At 50.2% G+C, this 12,012-nt stretch overlaps 6 protein-coding genes across 6 annotated transcripts; 3 read left to right on the plus strand and 3 right to left on the minus strand.

Annotated features, from left to right (window-relative positions):
• Nucleotides 1-147: 147 nt before the first annotated feature.
• On the minus strand, nucleotides 148-1,362 carry BDV37DRAFT_270487 (branched-chain amino acid aminotransferase; the record flags this gene model as incomplete). The annotated part of the gene is made up of 2 exons (XM_032084567.1): nucleotides 148-1,214; nucleotides 1,287-1,362. The coding sequence occupies 2 exons, from the start codon at nucleotides 1,360-1,362 to the stop codon at nucleotides 148-150; spliced, it is 1,143 nt and encodes a 380-aa protein (XP_031943092.1).
• A 1,604-nt stretch (nucleotides 1,363-2,966) lies between these two features.
• Nucleotides 2,967-3,422, plus strand: BDV37DRAFT_281607 (uncharacterized protein; the record flags this gene model as incomplete). Its single annotated transcript, XM_032086852.1, has 1 exon — nucleotides 2,967-3,422. One exon carries the CDS (start codon nucleotides 2,967-2,969, stop codon nucleotides 3,420-3,422), a length of 456 nt encoding a protein of 151 aa, XP_031943093.1.
• A 727-nt stretch (nucleotides 3,423-4,149) lies between these two features.
• Nucleotides 4,150-4,488, minus strand: BDV37DRAFT_281608 (uncharacterized protein; the record flags this gene model as incomplete). Its single annotated transcript, XM_032086853.1, has 2 exons — nucleotides 4,150-4,305; nucleotides 4,363-4,488. The coding sequence occupies 2 exons, from the start codon at nucleotides 4,486-4,488 to the stop codon at nucleotides 4,150-4,152; spliced, it is 282 nt and encodes a 93-aa protein (XP_031943094.1).
• A 2,131-nt stretch (nucleotides 4,489-6,619) lies between these two features.
• aspf2 (major allergen Asp F2) lies at nucleotides 6,620-7,730 on the minus strand. Its single transcript, XM_032091377.1, has 3 exons — nucleotides 7,306-7,730; nucleotides 6,833-7,230; nucleotides 6,620-6,780 (listed from the first exon to the last, which is right to left on the minus strand). The coding sequence occupies exons 1-3, from the start codon at nucleotides 7,685-7,687 to the stop codon at nucleotides 6,739-6,741; spliced, it is 822 nt and encodes a 273-aa protein (XP_031943095.1). The 5' UTR covers nucleotides 7,688-7,730; the 3' UTR covers nucleotides 6,620-6,738.
• An 865-nt stretch (nucleotides 7,731-8,595) lies between these two features.
• Nucleotides 8,596-10,233, plus strand: zrfC (putative ZIP Zinc transporter; the record flags this gene model as incomplete). The annotated part of the gene is made up of 4 exons (XM_032086854.1): nucleotides 8,596-8,939; nucleotides 8,989-9,123; nucleotides 9,182-9,422; nucleotides 9,472-10,233. The coding sequence occupies 4 exons, from the start codon at nucleotides 8,596-8,598 to the stop codon at nucleotides 10,231-10,233; spliced, it is 1,482 nt and encodes a 493-aa protein (XP_031943096.1).
• Nucleotides 10,234-10,577: 344 nt separating this feature from the next.
• BDV37DRAFT_281611 (GNAT family N-acetyltransferase) lies at nucleotides 10,578-11,373 on the plus strand (the record flags this gene model as incomplete). The annotated part of the gene is made up of 2 exons (XM_032086855.1): nucleotides 10,578-10,983; nucleotides 11,108-11,373. 2 exons carry the CDS (start codon nucleotides 10,578-10,580, stop codon nucleotides 11,371-11,373), a joined length of 672 nt encoding a protein of 223 aa, XP_031943097.1.
• Nucleotides 11,374-12,012: the final 639 nt, after the last annotated feature.

Raw genomic sequence — 12,012 nt, forward strand, 5'->3', positions numbered from 1 at the left:
TATCGGACCCCGCCGCCCAGCCTCAAAAGTATGGGAACTTGGTTGTGATAGGTCTATTCAAGGCTGTCGGAGCCAACAATCCTTTGTAACGAATATTTGAGAAGATTACCCCATAAAGTTAAATAAAACTACTCGATCGCCAGACAATTATGGCACATTGGCACCATCTGACTCCTTCTCGCTGCCAGCAGTGGCCCAGCCCTCTGGCGGCCTCTCGACGGAGAAGTTCCATCCAAACTGGTCTTCGATCTTGCCCGCCTGGATCCCCTTCAGCGTCTGCAGGAGCTTCGCGCACACCTCTCCACCGCTCTCTCCGTCATCCCCAGCGTCATATGTAAGGCGATCGCCCCGCGACCGCATGGTAATGCTCCGGATCGGCACTAGTGCAGCCGCCGTGCCGCAAGCAATGACCTCCTTGAACTCCTTCAGCTCCTCATAGGGAACGCGGCGTCTCTCCGACTTAAATCCGAACACGCGCTCTCCGATCTCCAACACGGATGCTGCCGTCACCGAGTCGATGACGTTCTTACTATCCGGCTGCACCAGCGTCACAGCGCCCGAGGCATCCTTGCGCACGCCGATAAACGCCGACGTCGAGAATTCATCAATCTCCGACCTTGTGCGGCTGTCCAGATGCAGTGTGATCCCGAATCCCTCGCTGTGTGCCCGTCCACTGTGCCGCAGGACCGGCGCATAGTTTCCACCCACCTTGGCTGATCCCGTGCCCTCCGGAGCGGAGCGATCAAAGTCCTCCAGGATCAGGGCATCCACGGCATGCACTCCGTGATACACACCGGTCGGCATGACAAAGACCACAAATGTATACTCGTCGGGCGGGGAGAGACCCAGCTGTGCCGAAGAGCCGAAGACCAATGGCCGGACATACATCGCCGCGCCGGTTTCATGGGGCGGCACGAACTCTGCATTCGCCCCGACGGCGAGCTTCACGCTCTCCACGAAGAGGTCCTCCGGGATAGGCGGGACGGAGATGAACTCGGCGGAGTGACGCATGCGCACGGCGTTGCGATCAGGGCGGAACACGCTGATGGAGCCGTCTGGGCGGCGGAAGGCCTTGAGACCTTCGTAGGCTTGTTGGCCGTAGTTGAGGCCTGGGGCCATGCCGTGGATGGGCAGGTAGGGCGAGGTGACGAATTTGGGAGCGCTCCATTTGCCGCCTTGGCTGTGAGAGAAGTGGCATTCTACGTGGCCGTTTACTGTAGGAGTTGTGGGAGTTAGTGGGGAGCTCACTTCCCTTCGCGGGACATAGATGGAGGGGTAGCGCATACCGTCACGGACTTTAAAGCCGACATTGTTCCAGTCAATGGAACTGACGGGAGGAGGAGGGAAGGTGGAGGTTGCCATTGTTCGATTTTATGAAAGATGTAAAAGAATTGAGATTGTTGAGAAAGTGAAAGGGAGGGGGAGACGTAGATGAAGAAGCAGAGAAAACAAGCTGATGATTCATGCTTGGGTAAAGGTGGGATGGCCGCCGAAAACAGTCTAGCGCGCGAATCAGGTAGAGCACGGCATTGCATTCAGGTATCAACATCAACACTGCGGAGTGCACGAATACGACAAATGGTTACTCCAGACCAATCTGTTGACCAATAGATCTGGAATTTGCATGGTGTTCCCCTGCAAGGGCACGATATGGTCTGTGATGCTCCGTGGGACGTCCTCGTATCGGCTGACGTCAGTTTCAACCACTGGACCTCTACGCGATGACTCGGTGCGATCATGATATAACAACCTTGGGATAGATGAAAACAATCCCCACTTCATCTCACATGGTGGAAATGGGGTATGGCACTAATGGACTATTTGAAGTTTTCCCCCACATTGCAGCTAGGGCGCACTTAGTCCGATCAACTATCGCAGAGTGGCGAATCACCGTGTTTATCTCCTTGGCGAGATGACATAGTGTATAAGCTTACTATACAAAAGCTCTTTGCTCAACGCTAGTGGTTCCATGGTTGAACGTATGATCTCCAGTGAAAACAACATATATTCAAAACACACCGATTGGGTGGATTGATTTAATGTTCAGATCTCCTTCACAAGAGACAAAAACCTCTTATGCCCGGAGACTTTGAAACACGACATCCGATAACAATTCCATTGTTATCGTTGCATGTACCGTACAATGAGACGAGCTATGACCTGTTCGCTTTTGAAACACGCACATACCACTTTTTATCCACACCTTTGATATCCACACCGCTAATACCGTCATAACATTTTCTGTTCTATTTCTTCTCACCATCATCCGTCGTAACCCAGGCACCACCTATATGATGTGCCATGTCTTTTGACGTGTAGTCACTCCGCATCCATATTGCTGAAGACTGTGTTTCGGGAAAGTGTGCGAGATCTTGGACATCCTCTGCGGTAAAAGCAGGCGTTCTCAGTGATGAGTTAGCGCAGCTGAGGGACTAGGATATGGTTAATAATTGTTCATTCTCGATAGGGAAGGTACAATGAATGAGCCTTTCACGTGATGGATCTTAGGCAGTGTCAGGGTTTCTCTGAACACACTGTACTAATTTCTGACCCCCTTGCGGCTGGAGCCCTTGGAAATGGATGGGCCAGGCTGCTGCACGAATCATCAATCACCACGAGCACGAACTGCCACTAGCACAGGCAGCAACATTGACAAGCAACGGTAGCTTTGTGATAGCAATGCGGTGGCCAATCGCGAGGCCAGCCTGCAAGGCTCTGTATGCAGGGGTCTTCAGAGATAGCAATGCTGTGGCCAATAGTTACTCATATTTTCGAAGGTCAAATTGATCCTAACTTTTAGCGCGTGGTAAACCGCCATTGATTCTCTAGCGTATATGCCTCTGGTCTCTAAGTCCTCGACAGGTTATTTAAGAGAACGACATACGCAGAAGCACACATGAAAATATGAAGCAGACTACTTAGTCAATTTGCCCTACAATATTATGCTCTTTCTACTAATAACCACCATGCTTCTGAACCCGTTCCGACCATGCGAGGGCTCGCCAACCTTCCAAGAGGAATACCGGGGCAGCTACGTACCAAAGGTTATCGACACCGGATATGGCCTCCAGGTTGTGGCGCCAGATACTCCATACGTGGCAGCGGCCGGCCCAGACAAGCTATACTTCATCGACACCCGGTTCGATCCCGAGACTGCAAACCATATCAAGACACAAATCGAAAAGGCAACTGTACCGAATCCGGAGGACTATGTCGCCATAGACGAGATTTTGGCTACGGCGGAAATCAAAAACTCTGTGACCGGCGAAACGACATTCGTGTTTGACCCCCTTTATGCCAGAGTACTGTTTGCAAGGGGAATGAACAGGCACAACCCGGAGCTTAAACTGCCGGAGCATGAGCCTGCCGGCGATTGGTTGGTGACCTACGACCTGGATGATATACTTACGAAGCGAAATTGATCTGTTCTGCTACAAATTTGGCTGTTACACCAAGCAGGCCTGCATACGGCAAAGAAATAGAGACCGTTTATCAGGGGGTTTGTATCCATTGTCACTTGAAGGGGGTTCAATGCTTTCTTCACAATCCAGAGATATTGACTATATTGAGATCAGCTATGGACGTTTAGTGGGTATTAAATGAAGAGTGATATGCCTCTTGCCATTTACTAAGTATAAAAGAGTACTATACAACACCTGGATGATCGGACCTTAGTATTCTGTAATCAAAAACGACACATTTTTCCATTAGAGTGAATACTACTTCATACTTTCCTTGAGAGTTCTATTATAGGTCAGATCGTCTATACTGATTCGAGTATTCTCATACCCTAGACCCAGTATCTATTAACTGTTCTCTACCACCTGTGTCTGCAGCCCCCTCTGCCTCCGTTCATTCCCCTTGGTTTTGATATATTAATCCCAGATTAAACCATGACCATTAGAACCTTTCTCTTATTAGCAAAATAGGATCAAGTATGCATAACTCTTACCCCATACAACCATGTACTACGCTACATGTACCTTTCAACAGGATGAAGCCAAATTTCGAATTCTTCTGGAGTGACAGTTCGTAGAAAAGCATTGCTTAACAATCCCCCCCACCCCCCACATTCCTCCTTCTCCCATATCCACAAACATAAATAATATACGTAGAGACATACACATCTAGAGAGATAGGACCCCCAAATCAGGTCCAGCAAGTTCCAGAGCCCGGTCCCGGCTGGCACTGCATGCGTCCACCTTGGCATGACCAGCAACCATAGTCCCCTCGGCATTGGCATTTTCCAGGCTCGCAGTCCGCATGGGGCGGGTTAATGCCACCGCTGCACTGAAGGGAGAAGTCCTGACATTGTCAACTTAGATTGGGGCTTGTATTCATTCCTAGAGAAAGTGGACGTACGACTCCTTCGCCATTGTAAGTGAACTCGCCACTGGTGATTGTGTTTGTGGTGGCGCTGTTGGAGGTGGGCATAGCGGATACTCCGGCAATGGCTGTGAGACCGAGGATACTGGTGAGGAGTTTCATTTTGTGGAACAAGGAAGGAGATAGAAAGTCTCGCGTATTGGTGGGATTGGGGGTCTTGAGGAGAGCGGTAAGGAAGATGGGAAAGGTTTCTTGTTTTGCTTGACTTTTGGCGGGAGTTTGATGCCCTTTTATGTCTTTTCGTCTGGTCTAGTTCTCCTGTATTTTGCGGTATCATGCCCAACAGCGGAGGTGGGGGAGGGAAGATTCGATTCTGGTGACGGTGGTATGTCGGACAGAAAGGTATCCTTGATTGAATTGGGAGAACCTTGTCCTTCTGAGAGAGGACTATGCACTTCCCTGTCCGTATGGTACCATTGAGAGGAGAGTAACCAATGATAGCCCCAAGGCCGTCTACACTCTGACAAGGATGCATTCAAACCATGGCAGCATTTGTCGAGAATTGGCACACATGTCAGTCAGAACGAAGCCATACCTGCCTATGAGATCGTGGTGCCATTTGCAGTGGATATAGCATTGAAGTACTATACGATGACCCAGACCTATTAGCAGAGAAACCGACAACTATGATGGTTGCAAAGGGGTACTTACTCAACCCGCCGTCAGGACCTGCCATGGTACTATCGAGCGAACTTGAAATTTCGTAGTCTGCGAAGCTTTGCCGCCATGTCTGTGACGGAATGCAACAGGCGCATACATCTACTGAGGGTTATAAGTCCCACAAATGGAACAATATGCATGGACCACGACACCAGCGAGCACATACATCTTGACGCTACAATAGACTGTACTCGGGTAAAAGGCATGTAGCCTTTAGGTACTTACAAGCCCAAAGCTCGGCTTGCCTTCCAATACCATTCTGGCACGAACATTAATGCCGATCTTATAGAGTATGTGGTAGGGGTTGATGCAATAGTGATCACAAATCAAAGTCCGAAAACTAGCGCCTTGACAAGTCTACCAAGCTCGTCCCTCACCAGTAATACCGGAGCAAAGTGGGAGGGAAATGACAGGAACGTTTGAAGTGTATCCCAAGTAATCTAGAAGCAGCTATCTTTGCCATCTCGAGGACCTCGGAAGTAGAATCCACTCTGAGTGGGGCACGGGCATCCAGGATGTACATATTAGTGTCAACCGCTGCCTTTCCTTTTTTATTAGCTGCATTAGTACACGAAAACTGGGCAGTGCCCGCCAAGGGCTACGTATGGAAGATTGCTTTAATTCCCTTCATCCGGTCCGCCCCCGGATTGTCGTCAATTTGGCCTAGAAGGCGTGACTGTCCAGAAAAGCTTAGCATTATCTGGTTACAACTCTTATCTATCTCAAGAAACTCTATCTCCGCCCTGACCCAGTAAATAATCAAGGAGACGAGTCGAAAGGGGAACAACAGGGGTAAGCGGACCAGCACTGCTAAGACTCCGGAAATGTTGACAACGATATGCGTTCCCCTGTCGGTTTTGCCTGCCTCTCCGACTTTTCCCATTAGGTGGAATGACGGAGCAACAAATCGGTATAGATGCATCTGCGAAACGGGGTCACCCCTGTAGTGACAATGAGACGTGGGTCACGATAATTGCTTCCTGCGCCGTCGCTACCTAATCACTAGGAAGGGAAGAAGGCTGTGGACCATTCAAAGGTACAACCGTCCTAGAAAATATTGGCTGTAGGTCATAATTGGCCAAGTTAAGCGGTGTTACTCTTTGTGGTCCATCGCCAAGGTAGGGTATACCGAGTTTGAATATTTACATCATGATATTTTTGACAGGAGTTCAGTTTTATGGCAAACTCGGATGCACGATTACATATTGTGGTGTGCTCGCAGGACGATCAATCGGATAGCCGTATAGTATAACAGATACTAGTATTTCATGCTGCCGCGAAGGACCTGAGAAAGGTATCGGAAGTTGTGGACAAAGTAACAGTGGACAATACGTGGAAGAGCAAGGCAGATCTTTAAGAAATATAGGTTCAGTGGGCCTACTATGAAAGAGTTTTCCATGCTTATTATGACAGAGGTCAAAAGGATGTAACAGTGTTTACAGATTAATACCTTTGTCTCATGTATATAAGGATCAGTTCATGGTAGCTTCGTACTGGCATCGGAAAGCATCATATTCTATCTGAAAACCTTTCGGATTCATAACTCGTAAAGAATGACTTAGTGAATATACATGGTAGCAGATATTAATATCCTTCATACAACCATTACCCTTTTGTGTCGGACGGCTCTAATTCATGCGCATCATGCTCAATACTCCAAGAGCACAACATTTGAGTCTCCAACCACCATATCTAAGTGCAATGCACCTCGCCACCCTCATGAGTATGGCAATTCTACGGTACATCAGCTACCATCCCAAAGAAGTAAGACAAGAATAAAACTCACCTCAGGCAAATCATCCGCAGCATCATCCGCAGCCTCTTCATTTTCCTCATACTCACCCACACACCCAACCCCCGGCGCAGCAATATCATACGCATAAGCCTCAAGCGCAAAATACTGCAGTGTCTCCGAGTCCCGCGTGGAGGTACTCTTGTTCCCAGCCGCAAGCTCAAGAACCTCTCCATACCCGTCCGCAAAATGTTCCACCCAGCTCTGTCCAATAGGGGGCATATGGAAGAGTCTGTGCAGCAGGTCCGCAGCCCAGAAGGTGTTCGTCTCGGACCCGGAAATCGTGTATCCGAGGGAGCACATGGAGGTCAGCGAGCGGCGGGTTGAGTAGCTTAGATCGCAGATGACGGTTTCAGCGGTGCCGTTTTCGCCGCGCCAGTGGCCTGCCCAGCCTGTTTTATTCATCGTGTTAGTATAGGGATGGGACTTAGACCTGTTTGGTGGACTGGGAGGGAGGGAGTACGAACCTTCATTATCACAGTTGCCGTCTGGGTTGTCACATCGGAATAGCACACTGCCTTTGTCGCCGTTGCTGACGATGTCGTAGGCGCCGATGGCTTCAAAGGAGGGTCTGTTACCGAAGTATTTGCGGTAGATCGTGCTTTCATTGCCCCAGCGGAGGATGTGGGCTTTTGCGTGGTCGACTAGAGCTATGGTCTCGTTGAGGCCGGCTTCAATCTGCCGACGCTGGGTCGCATTGCAGCTTTGGTGGATTGGGTACTGGGTCGTTGCACCGGCATCCCAGGGGGATGGGGCATGGGGGGTGGTTTGTTCGCGAGTGGTGAGAGCGATGGGGGCCGGAATGGCCGCAACGGTGGACAAGAGGAGGAAGGGGATGAGGGCTACCATTTTGGCTAGGGCGGGATAGATACTTGGGGAGCTTTTGGAGTCTATGGATCTACATGATCACGGTGATATATGGGCTTTTATACTGTGGTTTCTGGATCCGGTGCTTGTCTCTTCTTGTCGTGGCTGTTGCCAAGTGCTTTGACGGATCGTATTCAGAGTTTTCGGTACATCTGGAAGCGATGGCATAGGAATATCATAATTTCCATATCTTGTGCCAAGCAGCACCTTGTGGTTAAGCTTGATATCATTCTGAATGATAAGTGTAGGTGGTGAAGGCTTGTAATGTGACCATGGAATCATGTCCGAAACGACAGCAAGGCATCATATGATGCGAGACATCTGTAGAAATTCCTAGGAGAAGCTGGCAAAGCATCTCCTGACATGCACACAATCCAACATCCCACGTATTTACTAAACCTGCACATACAACATGTCGTGGTCAGATATCAGCATGAACCATGATGCCAAGACATCGTGGGCATGGAAAGGGCGGCCCATGCCAAGGGCTTGGTAGAGGACCTTGGGGGAAACAAGCCGTCTTCATTCTCGACGGTCTTATCTCGGATTGTCCAATATGATTCAATATAAAGGCGGGTATAATCATTGGAAGCTTCTTGGCGGAGGAGACAGTCGTGCTTGGCACAGATACCTTGGGGGTTAGCCCGCGAGGTTTCTCGGCGGAAGGGTAAATCTCTGTCAGAAGGCAATACTAGTAGCACGCCGTCATGTCGGAGAAATCCGACTTTGGCGCGGTTTTTCCAAGTAGTCGAAATTACTGCCTGCTAAGCGAGTCATTGCATAGGGTGACACCTTGTGAGAACAGCGGGATAAATAGTAGTTGATCAAGAACTGATTTCTCGGCTCATTATCCTCTCTTCACTTGACATTGAAGTTGTGATACAGAGATCATGGTCAATATTCTTCGGGGGTTGTTTGTGGCGTCTCTTGCAGCCAGCGTGGTGCATGCACAGTCCTACTCGGGATGTCACACACATGGCAGCGTGGAGTACTGCTACGGGGCTGATGGCGAAGAGACCCCCATCACCACACATGCACAGGCGACGGCCACGTCTGTGTCTGCTACTACAACTTCATCTGCACAGTCATCTGCAGTGACGGGGTGTCATAACCACGGTGACGACGTCTACTGCATAAATGGCGAAGGAAATGAGGTGCAGGTATCGTTGACCGCGACCCCAACTGGAGAGCTGCCCGCGCAGTATACCGGTTGCCACTCCCACGGTAGCTCACAGTGAGTATACCCCTCGAGGCCGGATTTGACTCTATCTCACCCGCCATAGGTACTGCTTGGACGCAGATGGAAACGATGTCCAGATTCTGGAAGAGGGCGAAACCGGAGGTGAAAGCGAGAGTACCAGCGAGTCCAGTAGCGAGTCCAGCGGCGAACTAAACTGTCATTTCCATGCTGGCGTTGAGTATGTTTTTCACAAAGACATAAGCTATGACCAAAACAATAGAAGCTAACAGAACTAGGCACTGCGTCGGTGCAGGCGAGTCGGAAGGGTCGAGCGAGAAATCCTGCGGTGTCCAGAGTCGCGACTATGATATGCCACTGCGGATTGGAACATTGTTCGTGGTACTTGTCACAAGTGCCCTTGGTGTCTTCCTTCCGATGTTGCTGGTTAAACTTCCCTTTCCCACGATCAATACTATGGCCGCAACTGTTATCAAGCAATTTGGTACTGGTGTGATCCTGTCCACCGCGTTTGTTCATGTGAGGCTGGCATTCTTGGAGCTTTCTGAACCCTGCTAATCGTGTTTAGCTATACACCCATGCCAACCTCATGTTCACGAACGAATGCCTCGGCGAGCTCGACTACGAAGCCACCACGTCCGCCGTCGTGATGGCCGGTATCTTCCTTTCCTTCCTCACCGAATTCATCGGCCATCGTTTCATCGCAGCCCGTGGACATAAATCAGCCTCGGAATGCTGCGAGGACACACCATCGAACAATGAGTCCGCAAATCCAAAGGAAAACACAGCACCACGGACGATGCAGCTCACCCAGCTAAGCCACAGCCACGGCGGTGATGGTGCTAACACGAAACTGTCAGTACTGGTCATGGAAGCGGGTGTGATCTTCCACAGTATCCTGATCGGCTTGACGCTGGTAGTCGCGGGCGACTCCTTTTACAAGACCTTGCTGGTGGTTATTGTGTTCCACCAGTTCTTCGAAGGTCTGGCACTCGGAGCACGGATTGCGATGCTTCCGGGTCGCATCTTCCCCAGTAAAGCCGTGATGGCAGGGACCTTTGCACTGATTACGCCGATCGGAATGGCGATCGGAATGGGAGTGCTGCACTCGTTCAATGGCAACGCGCGAAGCACCCTGATCGCACTGGGAACACTGGACGCTTTGTCGGCTGGTATTCTGGTGTGGGTGGGTGTTGTGGATATGTGGGCGAGAGACTGGGTGATTGAAGGAGGCGAGTTGCTGGATGCGCCCTTGCCAAAAGTGTTGGTGGGAGGAGTGTCCCTGATAGCCGGTATGGTCCTGATGGGCATGCTGGGCAAGTGGGCCTAATCTTTAAAATACTGTTGATTGCTGTATATAGACTACGATTGCGATGGATAATATTGGAAATTTACAAGCGACATTGGTTTTCATTTAATATGGCATGTTCATTAGGGCCTACAACACACGTGATGGTAAACCGATGTAACGCTCAGACAGTGAGTGATTTCTCTGTCCTCTACTAGCGAACCGGCTAAATTCTCGTGAGTGACTAACGGCCGAGGTTCATTTATTACTTAAACGGGTGCCCGGTCCCCTTGGCGCCCTTCTTATCAACAGCCCCTCGGCCCCTAACGTAAACATGCAGTGATCTCTCACTAAGCCAATTTATGGTGCAGCTGAATCGATCCAATATGACGAACAATATTGACATCCACTACGCCACTGAGTCTGAGGCAGCCGCCCTTGGCGCTATCAATATAGCCAGTTTCAGACATCAACAAATGTGGCTAAATGCTCTGCCGGGGATCGAGCCCGAGATCTGTATACCGATGAAACAGGCTCGCTGTCTTGAGAAGATGGAGTCCCCAGATATCCATGTTTTCTCCGCGGTGGATACCAGCGTTGATCGGATAGTGGGGTATGCCCGCTGGACAGTTCCCTGGGAGGAAAATAAAGTCGAGTTATCCGAGGAGGGCAGAGCGATGGTGGCGAATGCAGCAAGCCTAAGACCAAAGGAAATGAGGGAAGATGTCTGGGAAGCCGGTTTCAAGCGGATCAAAGAGAAAAGGGCTGTTAACGTTAAAAAAGATGACATGGGTACGTGGGTTTCTGCAATTTGTCGCCTTGTGTTTCAATTCCTTTCTTGGCTGTTTGGGTACATTCCCCACATTACGTGAAGCTTGTCTGTCACGGTCTTTACTAATGTCACCCAAAACAATAGTCTTGGATATTCTAGCCATTTCACCCGAATACCAAGGCAAGGGGATCGGCAGCAAACTGCTGCGGTGGGGGACTCAACAAGCTGATGCCCGCAACGCGCGCATCTATCTTGAGGCCACCATCGAGGGATACCCGCTCTACCGCAAGTACGGGTGGCACGAAATGGAGAGGCTTGTGATTGACTATGCAGAGTACGGTGGCACCGGCCAGGCGGTGTTTGTGCTCATGATGCGAGACCCTCAGAGTACTGCCGTGGCACAGGGTTGATGACGTTCAGCCCCGTCGACTCATCGCGGATCGGCCTGAGGCAGCCATCAGGTGCATGATAAGAGGTCAGCTGACGGCAGATAACGGCAGAACCTGCCTAATCTCGCCTAGCGGCTTGGCCAGGTGATCATCACCGAGGGCGTTGATTGGTCAGGGTGGGATTTGTATGTACAATCCAACCATCCGCGTCGAACTGCCAGGAAGGGCTAAAGGCTGTGTGATAGATAGACCTTATAAGACGACTGCTCATGCTCAGCACTGAAGGGATAGAAAATCCAAAAGTCTCAAATCCGCCACAAGAGCTGCTCATCTGTATTGCATCTCCTCTCCGGCTCGTATCCGTCCTCCTATTGTCGTACAGTCCGTCCTTCTCTTCTGCGAGGCTCGTCGACCTTAGATGGCGTTATCCTTGTTCCCCCTTCGCCGCCATTCGCACTCTTATACCATTGCGTTATCCCAGCCCATTCGCAGACACAGTAAAAATTGAATATCAGCCGCTAGAACGGAGACCAAGACTTTCAATATGGCGCTCCAGATCGTCCCCATGACCAAACAGGACATTCCTGAGGCCGTAGAATGCGTCCAGACGGCATTTGCCGAGGATCCGTATTTCCACTGGTTATTCGATTCTTCAGAAGT

The sequence above is a fragment of the Aspergillus pseudonomiae genome (assembly GCF_009193645.1).
Source record: "Aspergillus pseudonomiae strain CBS 119388 unplaced genomic scaffold BDV37scaffold_21, whole genome shotgun sequence".
Classification (NCBI taxonomy): domain Eukaryota; kingdom Fungi; phylum Ascomycota; class Eurotiomycetes; order Eurotiales; family Aspergillaceae; genus Aspergillus; species Aspergillus pseudonomiae.

What these genes read in the sequence shown, in the direction of transcription:
- aspf2 (XM_032091377.1), bottom strand. Translation starts at nt 7,687, where the DNA reads ATGGTAGCCCTCATCCCCTTCCTCCTCTTGTCCACCGTTGCGGCCATT. An exon ending in CGGCAACTGTGATAATGAAG is followed by an intron (nt 7,231 to 7,305) that starts GTTCGTACTCCC and finishes TGAATAAAACAG; the next exon opens with GCTGGGCAGGCCACTGGCGC. An exon ending in CTGCGGATGATTTGCCTGAG is followed by an intron (nt 6,781 to 6,832) that starts GTGAGTTTTATT and finishes GATGTACCGTAG; the next exon opens with AATTGCCATACTCATGAGGG.